The 22,731-nt window shown below is 39.8% G+C and overlaps 3 protein-coding genes across 7 annotated transcripts; 1 reads left to right on the top strand and 2 right to left on the bottom strand.

Annotated features, from left to right (window-relative positions):
* Nucleotides 1–4,258: 4,258 nt before the first annotated feature.
* psmd13 (proteasome 26S subunit, non-ATPase 13) lies at nt 4,259–9,503 on the bottom strand. Its single transcript, XM_085907298.1, has 13 exons — nt 9,210–9,503; nt 8,748–8,826; nt 8,285–8,319; nt 8,120–8,175; nt 7,982–8,025; nt 7,821–7,907; nt 6,719–6,890; nt 6,567–6,646; nt 6,354–6,479; nt 5,641–5,703; nt 5,045–5,125; nt 4,629–4,745; nt 4,259–4,562 (listed from the first exon to the last, which is right to left on the bottom strand). Exons 1-13 carry the CDS (start codon nt 9,308–9,310, stop codon nt 4,467–4,469), a joined length of 1,137 nt encoding a protein of 378 aa, XP_085763424.1. The 5' UTR covers nt 9,311–9,503; the 3' UTR covers nt 4,259–4,466.
* Nucleotides 9,277–14,519, top strand: sirt3 (sirtuin 3). Of its 5 annotated transcripts, none has more exons than XM_085907302.1 (8): nt 9,277–9,496; nt 9,886–9,946; nt 10,896–11,022; nt 11,124–11,356; nt 11,455–11,555; nt 11,646–11,807; nt 13,307–13,519; nt 13,667–14,515. In XM_085907302.1, exons 2-8 carry the CDS (start codon nt 9,919–9,921, stop codon nt 13,691–13,693), a joined length of 891 nt encoding a protein of 296 aa, XP_085763428.1. In that variant the 5' UTR covers nt 9,277–9,496; nt 9,886–9,918; the 3' UTR covers nt 13,694–14,515. The 5 variants fall into 5 exon arrangements, with proteins under 5 accessions (XP_085763428.1, XP_085763426.1, XP_085763427.1 ...); XM_085907300.1 differs by having other exon boundaries at nt 9,277–9,795; nt 9,886–9,937; nt 10,843–11,022; nt 13,667–14,506; XM_085907301.1 differs by having other exon boundaries at nt 9,278–9,795; nt 13,667–14,514.
* A 687-nt stretch (nt 14,520–15,206) lies between these two features.
* Nucleotides 15,207–20,204, bottom strand: drd4b (dopamine receptor D4b). Its single transcript, XM_085907297.1, has 4 exons — nt 19,839–20,204; nt 19,096–19,208; nt 17,916–18,514; nt 15,207–16,354 (listed from the first exon to the last, which is right to left on the bottom strand). The coding sequence occupies exons 1-4, from the start codon at nt 20,082–20,084 to the stop codon at nt 16,134–16,136; spliced, it is 1,179 nt and encodes a 392-aa protein (XP_085763423.1). The 5' UTR covers nt 20,085–20,204; the 3' UTR covers nt 15,207–16,133.
* Between the last annotated feature and the right edge of the window lie 2,527 nt (nt 20,205–22,731).

The raw sequence follows: 22,731 nt of genomic DNA, 5'->3' as shown, positions 1-22,731 counted from the left end.
TTTAACTTTAGCTTGCTCTCATTGGTCTTTCTTCTCCTGCAGAATCACTTGCTCGCTCCTCCTGGTTGTAGTTTTCCTTACAGGGTCACCAGTTGTTATCCACCAGCTGCCCCTGGGTCATCTTGTCCTCCTTGCTGCTCCTGGGTTATTGTTTGTTCTGGAACATTTCATTCGTGCACATCCTTGCACACACATCTTGTTTTGTTCCCCCCCCGTCACACACTCAGCACTTTACAGTTTCATACTCTCATACACAGGATGTCTAATGAACTACTTTAAGATCAAACTCTTATGTTCCTTTAGGTTGAATAAAAATAACATACTATATATCCATCCATCCATCCATTTTCTGAACCGCTTTGGCCCCACGGGGGTTGCGGGCGTGCTTGGAGCCTATCCCAGCCGTCATCGGGGAGCAGGCGGGGGACACCCTGAACTGGTGGGCACACAGAGACGAGCAACCATCCGCACTGGCACTCACACCTAGGGGCAATTTGGAGTGCTCAATCGGCCTACCAAACATGTTTTTGGGATGTGGGAGGAAACCAGAGTGCCCGGAGAAAACCCACACGGACACGGGGAGAACATGCAAACTCCACACGGGGGGGCGGAGGTGCAATCGAACCCGCACCCTCCCAACTGTGAGGCGGACGTGCTACCCAGTGTTCCACCGAGCCGACATACTATATAAAAATATAAAATAAAATAAGTATAAAGTGCAGAAGTGATAAGTATGTAATAGTGCAAGGAGACAAAACAGTATTTAAAAAGTGTGCAGAGGAATGCTAAACCAGGGTGCGTACTTTTAAATTTACATGGATTATAAAAATTCAGCAAAGTTGGCAGTGTAAGATAGTGGTTCAGAGTGTCATAATGTGCAGTTCTGTGTATGTGTGATGCAGAGTCCAGTTTAGAGTTCAACAGTTCAACAGTCTGATGACAGCAGGGAAAAAGCTGTTGCAGAACCTGGTGGTCCTGCAGCGGATGCTGCGAAACCTCTTCCCAGGGAGAACAGTCCATGGTGGGGGTGTGATGTTACGGGCTCGGGACACGCAGCCCTGAGATGAAATCTCCTGAATGGAGGGAAGAGGAGCCCCGATGATCCTCTCTGCTGTCCTCACCACTCTCCTCACGTTCTTTCAATCGGAGGCGCTGCAGCCTCCACACCACACAGAGAGACAGCTTGTCAGAATGCTCTCTATGGTGCTTCTGTAGAACGTCCTCAAGATGGGTGGGGGCAGGTGGGCTCTCATCCTCCGCAGGAAGTACAAGCGCTTCTGTGCCCTCTTGATCGTGGTGTTCACAGTCCAGGTGAGGTCGTCTGTGATGTGGACCCCCAGGAATTTGAGCTGTTGATGATCAGTGGAGCGTGGTGAGGCTGGTTTTTCCTGAAGTCGACGATGATCGCCTTCGTCTTCTCCATATTCAGAATCAGGCTGTTGTCTCTGCACCAGCCCACCAGCTGCTCCACCTCCTCTCTGTAATCCAGGTCGTTGTTGTCTTTGATCAGGCCCACCACCGTTGTGTCGTCTGCGAACTTCACAATGTGATTGGTGGTGAACCTGGGGATGCAGTCGTGTGTCATCAGGGTGAACAGCAGGGGGCTCAGGCCGCAGTTACTCTCCGGGACAAGATCTGAGGTGGACCAGCTCCTCGCTGGTGCTGCCATGATGACTTCCTGCAAAGCTTCATCTGATTAAATAGACTTCTACACTTCTTTATTCCATATCGTTTTGTATTACATTGTGAGCTAAATGTTGCCCACTCGGTACCCACTGTTGCAGCCTGGTCGTCCTGGAAGTTTTCTCATATTTCTCATACAGTTGGAGTTTTTCCTTGCCCTTCTGGAAGTCAAAATAGGGATGCCATTAATAACTGTCAACTGTGGGCCCTTTGAGACCTCTTTGCCATTAAGGGCTAGATCAATAAATGTGACTTGACTCAGAGCAAGCTTTCTGACACAGACGGTATTTTTCTCTCCTCAATACCTTGATAGTCATGAGTTTTTATTGCACCCTGCACAAATTCAAGACACCCAGTGACAGATGCAGCAAAGCAGCCCCAGAACATAACAGAGTCTCCTTCACGTTTCGCAGTTGAAACAGTGTTGTATTCTTGGTATGCTTCATTTTTGCGTTGTGAACGTACAGCTGATGTGCAGGTACTTAAAACATGCTAATGATGGGCTAACCTTGAGTTTTGCTATGGAAAGAAATAGCAACATGACTTCCAAGCAACCCAGAAAGGTTGCCTTTTGGAAATTCATTTCAAATGTGCTCAAGTGAACAGTTTTGAGTGGAAGTCAGCTTACTTGTTTTTTTCCATGCCCTTCAAAATTTTCAAAAATGTTGAGATTTCTTTTATAATGGAAAAACATAGGACAAAAAAAACCTTGGAAGGTTTGTCGATTTGTCTTTGGTTAAATTCTGAAACGTGTGCCTAGAGGAAAATTTGAATTCTTTGCAAAGAAAAGACACATTTTTGTCGTTTAAATTTTGCTTTGGAACCAAGTGTTGCATATTCAAGACTCGCTGTAGATGGAAACTGATCTCTGACCAGTGCAAAGGAGATCCTGACCAAGAATCGTAATTTCCTAATCTAATATTCTGAGTTCCTATAGTAATTTAAGCAAACCTTTGATGAAATACCAGAGTTTAATTACCATCAACAGGGAGGTCAAGTTTATTTGGTTATTTACCAATGACTACATGCATTTACGCATACGGTGCCATGCAGTAAGCAGATGCCCATCTTTTTTCTTGGGACTTTGAACGTGATCCAGGAGTTCATTGAAGCTTGATAATGAATAAATCTGGCAAACATAAATGGCTTCTCTATCCACCAACAATTAGAACATGACTAAATGCCCGAAGAGACTCAAATGAAGCAAAAAAAATACCCCTTCAACGTCATAATTCCATTAACAGAAGCCAGTTATATAAAAATCCATGACCACAGGGGAAAGTGTAGAGCCACTGTGACATTCAAACAACACTACAAGCAATAAAGTTATTCTTTGATAAAACAAACTTTATTGACAAACATGTAAAGAAACAAACAAAATATAAGGGTGAATAGTCTCCCTACATGTAATGAAATGAATGGACCAGGGTTCCCCACCCAATTTATGATCTGTTGAACATAGCCAACTGTATTTCATCATCTACAGCAGGGGTATCAAACTCATTTTTTTCACGGGCCGCATTGTAGTCATAGCTTCTTTCGGAGGGCCATTATGACTGTCAAGCCAAATAAATGTATGAGCACCTCATATTATCTACAGTAAAAGCTACAAAACAAACTGACAAATAACTCATTTCCAAATCAGATGAGTAAAAACTGGTCAAATATATAAAAAAAAAGAAGATATTATTAAAAGTGAAGACAATTTGCAGTTCCAGTAATGACACACGAATTTGATGCTCAATTTCTCTTCATGTCATGTCTGGCCCCCGGGCCTTGAGTTTGACAACTGTGATCTACAGTCTATAATATCAAGCTCAAAATGTTACATTGAATGTCCGTGACCTTTGAGCCCTCAGGACACACGGCATTAAAAACTGGCATATTTATGTAAAAGACATTGTCACGTCGGCTCAGGAGCACCTCAGGAAACCATCATCACTTAAGAATGTACAAATGCAAGTTAAAACAAGAGCAATTTATTATACGCTGCAGGCTTCTCTGGGCCCAAGTTCATCTGAAATGGACTGACAAAGCAAAAAAGTGTGCTGTGGTCTAAAGAGTATATATCTCAATGAGTTTTTTATTTGAGCAAAGTTCAAATGCCAACATCTGTGATGGTATTGAGTCAAGGTATGTTAGGCCCATGGCATGGGTAACTTGTACATCTGTGTAGGCCCAATTAACGCATATAAGATTGGTACATACAGGTTTTGGAGCAACATTAGCTTCTATCCGTACATCAAGACAGAATACCATCTACAACGAATCGACAATTAGTGTCCTCAGTTCCCAAAAGCTAGTTGGTGTTGGTGAAAGGAAAGTTGTTTTGAACATGCTCACGTGCCAGCATTTTTAGTCTGTTGCAGTCATCAATTCATAGCGTGAAGATTGCCCCCCAAAAAGGTTTATCAGTTTGAACATCAAAACTATTGTCTTTGTAGTGTAGAACTGTAAATTTTTGAATCACCGTATTCTGTTATTGTTCATGTTTATTTTAAAGAGCATTCCAACGTGATTGGAACTGAGGTTTGTAATATCATGTGCAGAGGGTGAATAAGTGATAGAGATGAAGTTGACTTTTGTCGACATTTTATTCAGGTTATGGACACTTTGTCCATATTGTGATAATACTACAAGCAAGTTTCTTTTGTAAAACAACAGTTGGATATGAAAATTGCCAGTAACCGAAATGATGCAGTCCAATAGAAAAAAACCCCCCCAAACAGAACAGAATAGGCTTTACTGGTCATAGAGGGATGTTGACAATAATTCAGGGGGTCTTAGGTGAGGATGTCATGGGCTTGTTGTTCCACTAGCATGGCCATGTTCTTAACATCTCCGCACCAGAAGTCCAAACGTTCCTTCATACCTTTGATCTAAATTGGGGAGTAACATGCGAGTGTGAGGGAAAGAAAATACACTATGGGCAATGAGCATCTCACCTGCTGCAAGTCCAACACTCTAGGCTGCACCCAGGTCATCTGAACCTTCTTGTCCACCTCATCAATGTTGCCTTTAATGAGGCCAACAGACAGAGCCTTCATCACCAGAAGTTCCACCTGCACAGAAAACAGATTTTTTTTTTTATTATTATTTTTACCAACCAGAAACATTGTCACATTGACAGAATAAATCCTTTAAAATGGGAAATATTATGATTTTTCTTTTTAAATGTGAGAAATGTCATGAAAAAATACTTTTTAATTCTTTGCACATATTCATTTCCTATGAAGTGCTACACCCATCAAGTATGAAATTACTCAACCAAATTCATGATATTTTAATATTTATAATCCATCTCATGAAAACAACAACATATACATGAAGATATCTAGAATCTGATGATTATCCCACAAACCTCATTAACAGGGATTTTGGCACTCTGACCAATTTCTGTGAATGTCAGCTGCCGGTTGTTTGCTGGACGTGTGAAAGTCATCTGCAAATATAAACGAGAAAGGATTAAAGGTGAAAGAATTTTCTTGTCAAAATCCGAAGGGTTTTAAAAGTTGAATTGATTTTGTTTGAAGAAAAAATAATGTCAAGGGATTTTAGTGCCCATTGTCTCCAGGTTTAATTTATCCTCTGAATTTCATCAATTAAGAGTTTTTCTTTGGACAGCACTTGAGTGTCTGTGCGCTGTGGCTGAACCAGGTCCTGGCGTGAGTGTGGGCTTTCCGTTTATTTATAAAACTGTTCTCTTGGTCTTCAGGAATTGACTTCAAAGCGCATCTGTGACTAGGTCTCTTTTTGGCAGGTTTCCGTTAGATACAACAGACTAAACAATCTGTGATACAGCGAGGTTGTGAATGAAAATAACAGTTCATGAACTGCATTTGTTCTCTGGCTGTCTATGAACCGAAGCAAAATTTCCCACTAAAACGAATGAACTGGTGTTTTCACTTTCCCACCTATCCAATTGTGCACTTTCACCAGAAGGAACATGCATCTCACCTCCATCACACAGAGCAGCTGGATCTTCTGCATCAGTTTGGCTTCGTGTGCTGCAAGGTCAGGCTAAAAATCAAAACAGATGGGAGAGAAATATTCAGATTGGTAATCAGCTTGATACAGCAAATTGGGGAACATGAAAGATTTTGACAATAAAAAGTAGGGCCTAACAATTTTGAAAAGTAATCGAACTGCCTGTTAACTTCCAATGCAACGCATCGGGGGGAATTTGGCTCACGGAAGTGTTACTTGTTTTGCTGTTCTGCCTGTGAGTGACAAATGCGGCTAAATAAATGTCTCTGTGACAACATCGTCGTATATTGGAATTTACACTGCCATCCCCCCTTAATATTGTGACTGTGATACAATATGCAATTCTTTTTGTCCAACAACCTCTTTCCAAACAATTAGAAAATTGCATTCTACTAAATACATCTAAATTTCGCTTTGAAGTTGAATATTTGTTCATGCCTAACACATAGTATGACAACACATTATGGACAATGATACTTGAACATAATTATACATTTTAATGTCGATTTGAATATTTGTTCATACCTAATACATAGTATGACAACACATTATGGACAATGATACTTCAACATAATTATACATTTAGGAAATCTGATCATTCTGGAAAGAACCTAGGTAGGTTCTTATAGTTATGGGATCTCTCGTACCTTTGAACAGGTGGATAAATCACAAATGAAACAAACCTGCTGACCCCATGCAGACTTGAAGCCTTGGAATTTTTCTACATTGCCTCCATTGAATGCATACAGTGTGTCAATAAGCCACTGCTTGTCTGTGTTTCTTAAGGACTCCAGTACAGGGTGCATCAACTGCAACAATAAGCAGCATACAGTCATTAATTCTCTGCCCTGATATCGTTAAAGCAACATGTGGTACAGCTTTAGAGTGCAACCGACCAGTTCGCCAAAGTTGTACACGCCCTCTCCCAACAGACCAGCAAGTCCCAATGTGAAGGCTCGTTCCTGCTTCTCTGTCTCTGTGAAATCAATACAAATTGTTATTTTGTTATCAATCTTCCAATTTGTATTCTCTTCACGCATTAGCTTACCTGGAAGGTCTTTAATGTCCACGCAACCGAGGTATCTGAGAGCATCCTTGTAATAGGAGGCGTGGTTCCCAATGATGCGATAATATTTGCTCGAGAGGTCATAAAACCTGCCATGCACCGATGTAACACCTGGCAAATTATTCAACATTTCTTCAACGTCCTCAATTAGTTTCTATAAGAGATAAAAAAAAATAAAAAAAAATGACAATAAGATGCGGGCATTTGCAACAGATTAGAGCAGAGGTGTCCAAAGATGTCCTCAAGCGCTGGTGTCCTGCCCGTTTTTCACATCTCCCTGCTGCAACACACCAGACTGACATGATCATGACTAGTGTCAACCCTCTTCAAAGCTTGCTGATGGGCTGATCTTTTGAATCCGGTGTCTTGCAGGAGGGGGTGAGGGCATGGACGACAGGCAAGGACAGCAGCCCTTGAGGACCGGAGCTGAATATACCTGGGTTAGAAGGATATGTAGTGCTTGCAGAATTGTATGTCTAGCTCAAACTCATGGCAAGTCATACTGTCAGACTTGAAGATTTAAAATTTTGAAGGAAGGAAGATGGTGTAAAAAAAAAATGCTGTAAATCAATTTTCTGAGTTAAAGTAAAAAAATAAATAAAGTGGAAGTAAAAAAGAAAAATTTATATAAAGTGCAAGTATGCACGATCAATTTGAATCATTATGCCTTTTACTATTATGATAATAAATAATATGAATAAATACGCGTTAATATAAATTAGCAATATTTAATCACAGTGAACAGATAAGATTCCATACAATATTTGATTATGAAATTGAAACCAGTATTTTCACGTGTTAATAACACAGTGAACATAATGTTAAGTTTGGATTCTTAAAGAGCATAACAAAAGTAGTAAATTAAACACCAAGGTCTGAGTCTAATTAAACTGCATACTTGGCAATACATGGAAAAGCTAGTGATGCTTGCAACGATTAAAAAGAAGAGCTCTTGCAACGCTGGTGTTTTGTTGGTCTGTGTCATTTATACATTTCCACACTATCAGCAAAGGTATAGCGTAATAGTGTATGTGCTATGACGAGTCCAATAATGAGCACCTAAATTTATTTGGCTCTCCCCCACCTTTGTTGCCGGAAGATCATTGATTTCAAGTTTGAGACTGCCAATGGACGTCTTGCAGAGAATGACCGCTTCTTCACTGCTTTTCACCTGGACCAAACAAAATATAACCAGTTTTTACAAATTGTGGTGTTATTCATTTGCAATTGTTTCAGCGAACCCACTTTTTCTTTGGTCTTCTCAAGAAAAGTGATGGCATCTTTGGGATCTGGAAACAACCATTTTATTAATCCTTCTTGAAATACAATACGCATCAAATCATTTTGTGGAAAATACAGATTTTTACATCACGCTGGTCTAACCTGTCATCTGTCTGGCAACATATAGAATGATCTCCACGAGGGACAAAGGATTGATTCTGCAAAAGAATAAGATCTATTAACTGGAGATTGAGAAAAATAGACATTTATACACTAACAGTTAACTGTTATTTTTTGGTAGCCTTTTTGTTGTTTTTCTTGATTCACCTGTGTTCAAAATCACTGATGAAGTTTTCATAGAGCTGCAAAAAAAAAAAAAAAAAAAACAGGACCATGTAAATGTATTATCATGTGTATAGATAGATAGATAGATAGATAGATAGATAGATAGATAGATAGATAGATAGAGAAATGTTATACAAGTATACAAAACATTTCTCTTGGGATGTGGTGAGATTCGTTTATTACAGCCATTCCGAGCTGTCACGTACTTTTTTTTTTTACTTATGAAGGAATAGCACACTCTAATGCATTTAAATGTATATCTACCCAGATATTATACATCATCATAGCCTTAGTCTTTACATAATGCATAAGAAAGTGCATAATGTCATTGAATAATAAATATATCCTAAATATACAGCATTCTAAGTGAAACACATATATTGGTCAAATGAAATCATTGTAACAAAAATGTGAAGAGCAACGTGTATCACAATGACGGATTTACCTGTATAAGGCCATCTCCGTTTTTGAAACAAGGATCTTTAACGAAGTCTGTCAATCTCAGTGTCAGCTGATGCCACAACCTATCAAATGAACCAACACTAACATTTAGTACACTCTCTAAAACACAATGGAAATGGAAGAATGGTTATGCTGTAATATATTATGAGAATGGCTTGACTTTAGTCAGTTTTCTAATTTGGAATTTCCCTCCAAGAGTAACTACTATATTGTGCAATTCACTACAAGGGACGTCATTTTTAATGGTTTGTATGTATGATGACTATGAGAGACATTTTATTGAATTGTTCTTTTCGGAGGTGAAGTCGCTGACTATAATGTGAGCGTAAATGACTCCAGAATTGGGCTAATGCTAGTTCGGCGCATGACTCAGCGAGCAATTCAATCGAATGAGCTCGCTAACGTCTAGCGAGAGCTAACGTTAGTTAGCAGTATTTTATTTTACCTTTTGTTGTGCAAGTCCTCCAGTGTGTGCCACTCAGTCGCCAACTCTGGCGTTGAGCTGTTGCTCTGCTGTTGTTTGAGGTACCCGGTAACATCTCTCATGGCGGCGACACAGTGATATTAAACTCAACTCGTTCTCAATGATTTTGGGCTAGCGTCAAGTAGCTTGTAGTGTTGTTGGTCTGCTGGACTTGACGCAAGGAATTATGGGAAGAAATTCTGCGGTCAGATCGACCTTAGTTTGTCACTACTGTCTTTAAAAAATGTCTACATAAGGGAAGTAAAGACGTAAGGTTTTTATAAGATTATTGGATTTACTGTAATACTATATATTTATGATGATATTTATTCTGCGTCACGCAATAGCAGTACGGACCTTCACCGACAGGTTTAGGCATTTCATATCGCTCGACGAGTTGACATGTACTGACCCTAATCTTCTTCCGTAGGCATATACCACGGAGGTTTAGTGCTGTTTCTGTTGTTGTTTATTATATCGTATATAAGTTTGATGGCTTATATGAGCTCTAAATGTTTCTTGTATCGACGTTGGTGGTCAAGATTAAGCAGAACTGTCCCTGCTAGCGGTCAGTGAACAAACACAGCTGCAATGGAGAATTCCTACAGTGTGAACTTTACGGTGCAGTGTACTGAAGAGCAAATGTCATGTTTTATAGACCGTGGTCAAAGAAGTTTGTGTCCCTGTCAAGATGAAAGACGTTTTTCCAAGTGGGTCAGGTATCACAACACACTGACAGACTCAAACATGAAATGCCAACTTGTTTTCCTATAACCTAACATTCTTAAAGTAGAATTCCCATCTTTTCTCAAAGACCACCAGGCATGGGACATAGTGATTTTCTAGGAATGTTGTTTAATGTTGTAGTGATCATTTTTAAAATGTAAACACTTGTCGATATTTATAGGAATAAAGTGTTGTATATGTATAATCTAGCTCTTGGTAGATTATTTTTGATAATTATTGTGAAAAATCACAAACATGGTGTCTTCCCATAGATGACTATAAATATTGCTAATAATCAAAAGCAATTTAGTAAGTTAGTTATTTCAAATGTGTGTATCAAACTATTAGACTAGCAACCCTTTGCATTAATCAGTTCTCAAGCAGAAGCTCTCTTTTTCAAAAAGGTTCATATGCTACGACAGTAGCTGCCATATTGTTATTGGAGAGAACATTAGAATTTATGCCGTGAATTTTCCTATTGTATCAGAGTAAATTTGTAGTCACGTAAATTACATGTCATGCAGTCTTCAGAAGTTGATTTGTAATAAGTGCAATTGTTTTTGCATTTTGTCTCTAATCAAGTGACCACTTGGTCTTGGATGATTCAGTTGTTTTGAGGTATAAATATTACACAGTAACTTTTGACATCTGGCTTTTTCACAGAATTTTGTTCAAAAGTAGAGATCCGTAGAGTTGTACATTCCAGTTTCCGATCTTCAAGGTGCTTTTCAGGTGCAGCGGCCTATTCGGCCCAAGGACGTACCGTCGGCTAGAGATCGACTAGTGAACTGGCAAACTCTTGATTTTGATTTCCCATTACCCATATGGCAGCCCACACGCATTAGTTGCTTTGTATGAAGAGGTTCAATTAACCTCTACGTTTTCCCAGACAAACAAACTCTCCTTGGTGGAATGCAACTAAGGGACTTTTCTCCCGGGGAGGTGGAGCATCTGCAGAGCAGCAGACCTTGAAAGACATCACTAAGAACATGCTGGAGCAGAAGTACAAGAGAGTGGTGGTGATGGCAGGGGCAGGGATTAGCACTCCTAGTGGCATCCCTGATTTCAGGTCAAATTGTTCTCCGTGGTGTCTTTTCCACATGTTTTCTTTTTTTTCCACATGAAAACATTTATTCCGGGATCTTTGATGAGTTGTCATTTCCTCTACAGGTCCCCCGGAAGCGGTCTCTATGACAACCTGCAGCAGTATAACCTACCTTATGCTGAAGCTATTTTTGAATTGGCCTTTTTTCATAACAATCCTGAGCCATTTTTTGCCCTAGCCAAAGAGTTGTATCCAGGAAATTACCAGCCTAATCTTACACACTATTTTGTGCGGCTGCTTCACGAGAAGAGTCTACTTCTCAGAATGTACACACAGAATATTGATGGCCTGGAAAGATGTACGTATGTATTCATTTTTTTCACATAATTTGTTGTATTTGACATATTTCTTTTGTAAAGAAGTGATTATTTTACATTTAGCTGCATTCCCCTTCAGTAGCCGGGATCCCCTCTGAGATGCTCGTGGAGGCTCACGGTACGTTTGCCACAGCCACATGTACTGTTTGCCGAAGAAAATATGAAGGAGAGGACCTACGTGTGAGTTATAAATCAGAATATTTTTATTTTAGTCAATTTCTTAAATTACTCTCCCAAAAAAAAAAAATTAATGGCGTTCCTTGTCACCAGCCAGACTTGATGAGTGGGGTGATTCCCAAATGTCCGACCTGTAAGGGTGTTGTAAAGCCGGACATAATATTCTTTGGAGAGGAGCTCCCACTTCATTTCTTCAAGTACCTGACAGACTTTCCCCTCGCAGATCTCCTGATCATCATGGGCACCTCACTGGAGGTGAGCTCCATTTTCCAACTGATTTAACAAACAGTCCTGTGAAAGTGAATGGGTTATTTTTCACCTGAATGTGATTCATAAAGTGTCTTTCAATTGTGTATATGCATCAGGACAAAAAACAAACAAACAAACAAACAGAATCTTGTGCTTTTCCGGGTCTTGAATTTTTTTGTCAGTTAAGTCCATCCATATCAAATGAATAAATAATATAAAGCAGTGTCTGAAAAAAAAGGAGATGTATCTTTAGCTGGAATAACTTTGTGTAATGTAAAACTCGGGAGTGGGGCGATATATTGTTATCGTATTGAAATCAAGATGTGAACATTCGTAATATATTAAGTTGATATAAGTCCCGTGACCATGCCATGCTTGTGTTGCATGTGATGCTCAGTTCACTCAACCACTTTCCTGCTTTTAAGTTTGGCATTGATTGGTAGTTAAAGCCAGCCATTGACAATTCTTTTTGTGGCGGAAGGCTGCGAGTGATGCGCAGCCACAGCCAAACAGCACACACAGGAGAAATCCATTTCCATGTTAATGAGACTTGCGTGCATGGTTTCGAGACACAGGCCATATCCTGTCAAGTATATGTGTTACACATTATTGTGTTTTAGTATATTGCGTGACCGTATTTATAATTTACCAGTGGATAATAAAGCAGATGTTTTTCTACAAATGTACGAGCAGACTACGCCCCGCCGTTCAATTCAATTAAATGAGTGATCCTCGACTTTCAATATATCCACCCCTTTATCATTATTACCGCCCACGTTCTATTTCTGTAGCGATGCGTGTCTTCCTTGGCCGCCACTATCTTTTTGTTGATTTAAAAAAAAAGTCATACAGTGCAACATATTGTAGGGGCTGCTTCAAAACGCAATCCAGACTGGCATAGTTGAGAGTCTACATAACATCACAATGTAAGCATACACAACCATCTTCATGTGCGGTGTGAGTAGTTAACTTTTATTTTTATTTCCAACACATCTGTCCATGTTCTGGACTGCTCATCCTTACATTAAATTGCATAGATAAATTGTGGTGCAGTTAACACAAGCGTGTTGTCGCATACAATGTTGCATAAAATTATTTATCATTAGAGCACAGTGGTAGTACAATGTTAATTAACTTCTTTTTAATTAATTGCTTATGTTATAAATGTTGATTGCTGTCAATAAGTTCTAATACGTACGACCCCCCCCCTAAAATTTCTACATCATATTAGCAATATTGCCTTTTTTTTTTAAATAGGAAAAAAGAGGCCCTTTCTGGTCAATGTTTCTAAAAAAAAAAAAGTGCCTAGGTGTTTTTTTTTATTCAACTGAATGACAGCTCACCCCCGACACATATGAATGGGCAAATTCTTAGAAACAGCTCCCAGATTGATCCTTTATTTAATTACAGGAATACCTTTCATAGATTAGTAATGAAAACTGAGCAATATTAAGTTTGAGTAAAGTCTTAAGTCCTCCTACTGTTGTTCATTCTCCTCCCTAAAGGTGGAGCCCTTTGCCAGTCTGGCTGGAGCTGTTCGAGGCTCTGTTCCCCGGCTGCTCATCAACAGGGACTTAGTGGGTCCATTTGCAATGAGGAACAGTCGACTCTGTGATGTTGTACTGCTGGGCGATGTACTGAACAGTGTCCAAACATTTGTCCATGCCCTCGGTTGGACTCGGGAGCTGGATGCTCTGATGGCAGCGGCTGCTAAGAAAGTGAGTTCCCATTCGACTTGCAACTAAAAATAATCTCTACAAGGGACAAAAGATTGGTCCTGTCAAAAGATAAAATTAATGGATTGGAAACCCAATAAAACACAAACTGGCTAATGCACTAATGTTCTATATTGTTTTTATCTGCAGAGTGCAACAATGACAGATGAAGAATAATGAGAAATAGAACATTCAGAGGATGAACATTTTTCCAGAAGATCACATGGACCAATTAAAACTGATTTCATGTAAATATAGGCACCAATAATAATGGCCCTTTTTTTTGCTGTTTATTAAAATAGGATTGCTCTGCTATGAATTCATTGCAACTCAGCGCTACTCACAGGACTGGATCTGTTTAGTGAACTGCTGGAATTGACTTTTGAAGAACTACCCAAACAACATTACATATAATAAAAATCAAATCAGTAGGGACTTTTGACTTGTAAGGAATATTTTTTAATTTAGGCACATGGTTGTGGTTAGAGGTACACACAGTATACTCATGATAACACAGACTTTATTGTAACTCAAAGGAATAATATAATTAAGGGTCATAGCATCCAGATTTGAGACCAAGATAGGTTTCTTTATTTGGAAAAACTGTAGAGGTATGTACAGTAGATTACCACTTCTGGATCTAGAATTATACACATTATAGTTTGGGATATCAAAAAAAGACGTTAACCCATCAGTCACTTTTGTAAAATGGTAAATCTGAGTATTCATGAATGATCAGAGACAATATTTCACAAAATGAATGAATCATAATGAATCATAATTTTTGGACAGTGTAAATGTTAAAAGCAATACTTGAAAAATTATTGTCGATCATTCAATTGGGCATTGTGGATAAACCATCCATCCATCCATCCATCCATCCATCCATTTTCTATAGCGTTGTCCCCACGGGGGTCGCGGGCGTGCTGGAGCCTATCCCAGCAGTCTTCGGGCAGTAGGTGGGGGACACCCTGAACTGGTTGCCAGCCAATCGCAGGGCACACAGAGACGAACTATCCGCACTCGCACTCATACCTAGGGACAATTTAGAGTCTTCAATCGGCCTACCAAGCATGTTTTTGGGATGTGGGAGGAAACCGGAGCGCACTGAGAAAACTCACGCAGGCACTGGTAAAACATGCAAACTCCACACAGGGAGGGTCGGAGGTGGAATCGAACTCGCACCCTCCTAACTGTGAGGCAGATGTGCTAACCAGTGTGCCACTGAGCTGCCCATGTACATATAAACAACAATAGTGCAAATATCAATGTCATCTTATTTTCAGAAAATTTTAAAGCTGAAAGTGTCAAAATAACTTGTGTACCGCCATCTTGACCACTTCACTGGTTCTTTTATCTCAAACAAATTGCTTGAGATAAAAGAACCAGTGAAGTGATTGACAAGTGAAACAAAATGAACTTAGTACAGCCATCTTGACCAGTTTAAACATTTAACAGTCAAACATAGTACCCACTCTGCGGTATGAATGCTGCTGGAAAACTGAATTTCCCCCCTGGGATCAATAAAGTATCTATCTATCTATCCATCTATCTATCCATCCCTGCATTTCATACACAAGAATAATGTGCTTTATATAATTATCATGTAAAAACATTTATAAACAATAGTCAAAAACATTTAAAGCAAAGTAAACAAATAAAAAGGTACATTACCAAAATTACTCAAAGAATATACAGTGCAAGAACAAGATTTGAAATAAAAATATTTAAAAAATGCTTTAAGATCTTAATCATAGGTATGCAGGGGTGAGGGCAGTTTTGAACCTGGATTTAAAAACATTTAAACTTGGCGATGACAAAGCAGCATTTCTCCCATTCAGTGCACTTAATGCATAAAACAAACCAAAAACATGGTGAAAATATAATTGATTACAATATGGCCATTGCCATGTTAAACCAGGCTTAAACTCAAGTGAAAAAAAATTCCGAGCTCAATTTTACAGTTGATATCATCATGACAACATTTCGTTTTCATGGCACAAATTTCTGGGGTGGGTTGTGGGACTGTTGCAATGGAAATCTCCATTTAAAAGGATTACATACACATGTAGGCAAAATTGTTGCTACCCTATGTTAATAACCAAAAACGGTGACTGTCCAAAGTAGAAAGGGAACACACAATTCCACAATGAAGGGAAATCAATGCGAATCTCACTCATAGTTTTCTTGAATCAAGCCTGTTTCCACATCTCCTTTTTCAAAAACTTGATCCTAATATCCAAAGCATTCCTGTAAACTGACAGCAATGTCCCTACGTCAAGTTGCAATCAACCACAATCTTGAGAGGAAAAACATGTCTTGAGAAGATACATTTGAGCATTTGAGGGCATTTTGGGCTTGAATCCATCTTTCCTGGCAGACGTCGCTTTTCGTAGTTGATCCACAGAAGATAACAAGCTACCTCTGATTTGTGACTGTCTAAAACTGATTGTGCTCAAAGGAAAAACATTTTTACCAACTGACAATTGAGGTACAACAGATTGATGCATTACTATATGTAGCTAGTGTATGACCAATGCATTCGTCAATCCAAACCATCCACACCTTGACTTGACCTGTTGATGGACTATTACAGTGCAAACAATCATAGTGTTGATCAGACCGAGCATGTGTAGCAGCAGCACTTTCTGAAGCATTTCTTAAAAAAATTCTTGAACTCCGTATTAAAGATGGTGTAGATGATAGGATTGAGGGCACTGTTGACATAACCCAGCCAGGTCACCGTGCTTGTTAGTCCAGGAGAGATCTCACACCACAAGCACACAGCTCGAGTGATGTGGACCACAAAGAATGGAGTCCAGCAGAAGAGGAAGCAGCCTGCATGAATGTATGAAAGCACTATTATTAAAACTCATTTATCATGGACTCGACTGATGATCAATTGTTTCTCACACAAATGCACAAATGGTAGCTATCTCATTCACCCTGGAGAAATACTATGTCATAGAAAAAAATATATATGCATATATAACATAGCTGTACTGACCAACATCAGTGCAATTCCATCTACTTGGTCCTGTTCGGACATAAATGACTGCAAACAGATGAAAAAAAATAGTATGCCGATCGATGCAGGTGACTTAAATTGGAAAATCACTTTTTATTTTACAGAAAGGGTTGGATTTTACACACATTTGCAAACATCTACTCAAAGGCATTTAACAGCACAGTAAAGAAACGAGTAGCTTTGTAAAATTACCAACAGTGAAAAATTGATTTTAAATGAATAAAAGACCTTAATCAAAGGTATTTGGGAAAAGTGTAAATGACACTCGGGGCTGACTTTGGTTTTGTTGGCATCTTATTCCACTTGTGTGCAGTATAACAGGTAAATGCCACTCCACCATGTTTGCTTTGAAACCTAGAGAAGAGCTGGTTTCCTGCCTTAGACAGACAGATCCAACCCTTAAATGAGTTGACTTTACCATGGCAAGGAACATGCTGCTAAAAATATCTACAGTTGTTCATTGTTGGGGTATTCTGGCATGCCCTCAACATGTTATAAGACCTACAGCAAAATGTAGGTATTAAATGAGTCATTATTTGGTTTCCTTTTTTGGCTGGATGTGCTCCTCTTTGTTCACAATCCCAGAAATAATATTTTGCCATAATTTCAAAATGGTTGGGCCTGAGGCATCAATGTTCAAGACTCTTGATAAAGGTGTTTGTTTTGCGCTATATTCTGGCTGTCTGCTGTATGCACGCTTGCTCCATTTTGCTCCTCTTATTTGTCTATTCATTTATTTATTGTGTTATTTGCTCATTACTTATTCATCGCTCTTGTCTATTCGTTTTTACTCTTTGTGCTATTTGCTTGTATGTGTTTGCGTCATGTGTCTAGTCACCGTGGGACGGTAGGAAACGTAATTTCGATCTCTGTGTGTCTTAACGTGAAGAAATTGACAATAAAGCAGACTTTGACTTTGACTTTAGTGCTGGAAAATAGAATTAATTTGATACAAGCTGTTAGTTGTGCTCCTCAATGGATTGGCTTACTGAAGTAATCAATTGCTCTGCTATCTTCTTTGAAACTTTGGTTCACTTGTGATGGAATTGCAGATTTTGGCCTTGTATGATCTTATCATCAATGAGTATGGTTTCAGTGCCTTGAAAAAGGTCTTCACCTTTTGTCATCTTACCACCACAAATTTATTTTTTTACAACCACAAACTTTTTTGTATTAAGATTTTGTGGACACAACTTTGAAGTTGTAACAATAACCGCCAGCACGAGCGCCATAGTATTTCTCAAAGATGTCAAAAACAGGCTTTCTTTTGCAAGAAATTGCAATTTGGTTGTAAGCCCATTTCGAAGTGACCCCAAACTTTTGAACAGTAGCCTATGCTCTATCAAAAAATGGAGAAATAAAGAAACTCACCGACAACAACAGGCAACACCCTCATGGCTTTCCTCTCCCTGCTGTTGATCTTGGCTCCCTTCTGTCTGTGCTGTTCTTGGCTGTAGGTCACTGTGGGTATGGAGTTTGCTCCATACTGACGGGGATAAGGAATCTCTTGCTTGAAGTAGTCATCCATATGGTCAAGCCTCGACGGATCAGCTTGGCCTCTTTCAATCATCTTAGGTAGAGGAGTCAACAAAGGTCCGGTTATGGCGCTCGCCAGCGGGGGGAGGGCTGTGGCGATGACCGCATGCTGCAGCTTCCTACACGCGTCAATGCTGCTGCGCAGTTTGGCCTTACGAGCCACTTCCCAGTGGCGTAGGCCGCGAAAGACACCAAAGTATAGCAGGACCATGATGGGGCATGGAATAAAGAAGGAGCAGATGGAGGAATAAATGACATAGTTATAGTCCTCCAGTTTACACTTGCTGGGGTCACGCTTTGGTACATTGTTGATTCCAAAGATAACAGGTGAGGCCACAGCTAGGGCGAGCAGCCAGGTGCCTGACAGCAGGATGAGTTGACGATGGTCCACGTGCTTGCGGTTATAATTTAGAGGAATGGCAACCGCAATGAACCTGGAAAACAAAAGAACACATTGCAACTGATAATATTATGCAGTCCAGAGTGTAAAGTTAGGGAAAGAAAGACTCCAGGTCACCTGTGACTCGCTGGATGGATAGATGGATGGTTTGGATGGATGGATGGTTTGGATGGATGGATGGATGGATAATTGGATGGATAATTGGATGGATGGATAATTGGATGGATGGATTAGATTAGCTGTATGAATGAGCATGGCGTTTTCTTCTCCATGAACCATTCCAGAATTAATCAAAGAAATAAAAAGATGTGAAGGAAAGCACCAATAAAAAAAGAAAACTCCACCGATGGGTGACTTTGAGTGACCTAACGGGACTGCAATTAGTCACCATCATACAACTTGCTGTAAAATATTTGTATTGCCATCTTACTGTTGCTTAAGATACATTGTACAGCCAGGAAAGACAAATTTGACTTTTCTCTGCCATTGGACCTCCATCATACATTTTTTTCATGTAGCTCTTGTATCAGATCTCATCAGACACTGTAAATGTATCAGCTGAAGTGGTTGGTGAATGTATTTCAGTGTGACTCGCGAGAGGAGGGAGAGTATTACCTGTCCACACTGATGGCACAGAGGTTGAAGATGGATGCAGTGCACAGCATCACATCCATGGTCATCAGGCCATCACATACAAACATACTCAAAGACCAGACTCCACCCTGGAACTACGCACACACACAACACACACACACACACACACACACAGCTGCTCAAAATCTGAATCCGAACAGCCACACCAAAAAAAAAAAAATCCATAATCCTCTTTGCTCTTGCATCACTACCACCCTCCCTTAAGGAAACATTGTTCCTGTAAAACACACCTTTCTGCATAGCTTCTTCTGCCATTGCTGGACATTATAATCATGCTTTATTGTTTGAGATGGTGGATGAATGCTGACAGCCCACAAGATTTGAACTCATTATATCAGTATACCTTTTGGTTTGTTTGTCTGATTGTTATTCAAATGATCTGCCAAGTGCTGGTGAAGTGCACAACAAGATCACAGTTGCAGCCAATTAAAGAAGAGGTCTCGCTTGTCGTCTCTGAGTCATAGACATATTTTTGCACTAAGGTTAGTTTTAACACTTAATGAGAGCTGTGATCGCATAGCCTTTAAACTTCTGATTACGCATGAGTCATACTTGTACCGTTGTGAATTCAAATAAGACTCTCATTCATTGTGGTTTCATTAACTGTCAATAAATGAATGCCATACATGCAAATCATTCTCAGGTAAACGTAGCTTGCATGAAAGCTACTGTAAATTGGAGTGTGGAGCCAAGTTGAGTTTTACCTCTGCGTAAACGAAGAGCGGCAGAACCAGAACCGCCAACAGCAGATCTGCAAACGCCAAACTGACGATGAAATAGTTGGTTGTCGTTTTTAAAGCTTTCTCCGAGTAAACACTCAGGCACACGAGCACGTTGCCGAAGATAACGATCATGATCAATAAGATCCCGAAAACTAGAGCTGGAAAGCTGTGGACCACCGGAACCACCAGCTGCGTAAAGTTACCAAAATCCGAGCAATTGTCCAACATGGTGTTGACCGCATATGAAGAACGAGTTTCTCAGATGTAGTTTTCATTTAGAAGTCGTATCCACTTGCCATATATAAGGGAAAATCTGCTGCACTAATGAAGCGATCCGGACTGAGTCGGAGAGCTCTGCGCGTAGAAGATGCAAACTCACGTCTGAACAGAACCCGAACGCTGCTTAGGCATCGGTTCGATCAAGACTCTGCGATAAGTGACGTCACGGTTTGGGTTCCCCCTTCCGCCCCCCAGTGTCTTGTGACTTTTTGGAGTATTTTTATGAATAAATAATCTCATTTACTGTTAGTCCAGTCATCGTGTTGGTCTGCACGTGGTTCCTGGAGGGGGCAACACATTTAAAATTGGCAGCAGACCGTATTTATGAAAATAAAGAGGATATGCAGGATAACGAATATGGATCAAAATCATAAATATGAAATATAATGACATTCTGCAATTGAAAGGAAAATTGCTCAAGGCGCACAGTGTGACCCTGAACATGATAGTATAGAATAATACAAAGTGGATGCATAGTATTACGACCAATACTTCTGTATTTGTTAAGCATGAATTCTACTGTGGTATATTTTGCCGACATATGTCTCTGTATGAGGCCCGAGGACATCTGAACCGACAGCGTCAGGAGGACCAGGGTTATTTGCGTTGAGCAATTGTGCTTGGTTTCAATAAGGTATGAATGACAAGATGAATGGGTTGACAGGTGTTTTGGGCCACAAAAACAACCAAGTTGAGGGCCTTGTATGGGCAGAGAGCCAGCATGCACGAGGGTCTCAAAGAGTAGTTACTATTCAAAGCGATGAGATCATGAGTCTCGCCAGGTATAAGAAAGGTGTTGCCTGGCAGACGGGGGGCTTCCAAACATCGTGTCTGTGGGGCGTGAGAGAACATCTTCTTCTGACATCGGCTGAATAAAATCTTTTTCCAACCAGCCGTGTGTCCCGGAAGCATTTCCTTTTTTAAAGCCAGCATTTTTTATCAAGTGTTTTGAGAAGACCAGCGAAGCCACAAAGACAATTCACCACACTACCTAGAATGTTGGTGGATCTTTCGGCTCACTGCACATGATGCAGGTGTAAATGAAAGTGTCCGTAATTTCTTCATAACTGAATTGCCATCTGGGAGAATAATTAATCCTTCATATCCAAACACCATCTGTTGGAGCAGATAAAAGTCTTTTGCACGACGCATATAAAAATGATATTTTGCTTTGAGTGTTCACATTCGCAAAAACAGTCCTTGAAATTCCCTACAACTTTTCATCAAAGTCAGCATATTAGAAGCTCCAACTCATCAAAGGGAAATAAGTGAAAACAAAATAGCATTTCAATTCACCTGCATGTGTTCCCGTATAGTCAAACTCTTTTGACTTTTGGAGGATGAACAAACAAAAACAAACCCACACTTGAGGAACTATAAATTAACAATTGCTGTTTGTTAATTGTGAAGCATGAAACTTCTCATGCGCTTCGTCATGCTTTATGTATCTGACAGTGGTGGTGTGGTATGTGAGAGATTTATACATGTGGTATGTGAGAGATTTATACATCAGTCTCACAGTTCTGAGGTCGTGGGTTGGAATATGGACTGGGTTCCCTTCTGAGTGGAGTTTGCATGTTCTCGCCATGCAAATGTGAATATTTGGTTTATTGAACACTAAATTGTTTCTCGGTGTTGAAATGAGCGTGTTTAGTTTGTCTATACGTCCCTTGGAATGGAATTGGCTGGTGACCAAAAGCCTGCCTCTGACCCAAAGTGGGGATGTATCTAAAAGCTGCTATTTTTTACCGTTAAAATTTGTTTTTCTATAATGTAATTACTATCCATCTAGTATTATGCTGTGTATACGTATGTTTATATGAACTCTGTTTCATTTCTGCTTGATAGACTGGAGGAACCGCCTTCTCTTAAATCAGGCACGGGGAGAACATGCTAACTCCACACAGGGAGGGCCGGAGGTGGAGTCAAACCCGCACCCTCTGAACTGTGAGGTGGACATGCTAACAAGTGCCCCACCGCTAAATGTTGTCTGTAAGATATTTAAGCTCGTTTTGGGTGGCGGCCTTCTTCCTCATATATTGAGGCGGTTCACTGGGCTGAACATTGGTACCTAAGTCTATATGTAAAAATTATGTCAGCACTCAAATTTAGGCCACTCTAAGAATCTGTTGTGATTTAAGGGCTTTTTGGGGATGAAATTTACGGCAAACTGTCCCAATCACTTCTGGAGCACGATTCCTTTTTTTCTCTTCCATCTCAGTCTGTTTACATGACCAGAGACAAGCAGGCAAACATTATAATGTGTTTTGTTTCCTGTCTTGGTTTGTCACCTTGTGTTGTCACCTAGTGTCTGTAATGGTGATTAATTGCCTCCAAAATTCATATGCAGATTCCTACTCTTGTTCACTTCAATCTGTGAAAATATGAAAGATGGCTTCTTTCTCGCCAGACATGGGGCTCTGTGTCACAGATGCTGGTTTTTTTTTTAATTAATGCATTTCTATTGTGTGTGGTTTTTTTTTGTTAATATATGTTTTCGTCACAATATAATTTTGTTTATTAGAAATGCTCATTAATTTACGTTATTTATTTGTCATTATACTGCATGTTTTTCCATTTGCAGTCCAGTATTTTA

Source organism: Syngnathus leptorhynchus, chromosome 3 (genome assembly GCF_054491065.1).
Source record: "Syngnathus leptorhynchus isolate UIUO chromosome 3, UIUO_Slep, whole genome shotgun sequence".
Taxonomy (NCBI): Eukaryota; Metazoa; Chordata; class Actinopteri; order Syngnathiformes; family Syngnathidae; genus Syngnathus; species Syngnathus leptorhynchus.
The sequence above is the reverse complement of the archived record's forward strand: the minus strand, read 5'-3'. Positions and strand labels throughout refer to the sequence as shown.

Excerpts from the sequence above, each read along its gene's own strand:
- psmd13 (XM_085907298.1), bottom strand. The coding sequence starts at position 9,310 with ATGAGAGATGTTACCGGGTACCTCAAACAACAGCAGAGCAACAGCTCA. Across the intron at positions 6,891-7,820 it reads ATGATCTTCCGGCAACAAAG|AAACTAATTGAGGACGTTGA; the intron begins GTGGGGGAGAGC and ends TATCTCTTATAG. Across the intron at positions 5,704-6,353 it reads AGTCTGCATGGGGTCAGCAG|CCTGACCTTGCAGCACACGA; the intron begins GTTTGTTTCATT and ends TTTGATTTTTAG.
- sirt3 (XM_085907304.1), top strand. The coding sequence starts at position 9,720 with ATGGCTTATATGAGCTCTAAATGTTTCTTGTATCGACGTTGGTGGTCA. Across the intron at positions 11,357-11,454 it reads TATTGATGGCCTGGAAAGAT|TAGCCGGGATCCCCTCTGAG; the intron begins GTACGTATGTAT and ends ATTCCCCTTCAG. Across the intron at positions 11,808-13,306 it reads TCATGGGCACCTCACTGGAG|GTGGAGCCCTTTGCCAGTCT; the intron begins GTGAGCTCCATT and ends TCCTCCCTAAAG.
- drd4b (XM_085907297.1), bottom strand. The coding sequence starts at position 20,084 with ATGTTGGACAATTGCTCGGATTTTGGTAACTTTACGCAGCTGGTGGTT. Across the intron at positions 19,209-19,838 it reads CGCTCTTCGTTTACGCAGAG|TTCCAGGGTGGAGTCTGGTC; the intron begins GTAAAACTCAAC and ends GTGTGTGCGTAG. Across the intron at positions 16,355-17,915 it reads GGTGTTGCCTGTTGTTGTCG|GCTGCTTCCTCTTCTGCTGG; the intron begins GTGAGTTTCTTT and ends ACATTCATGCAG.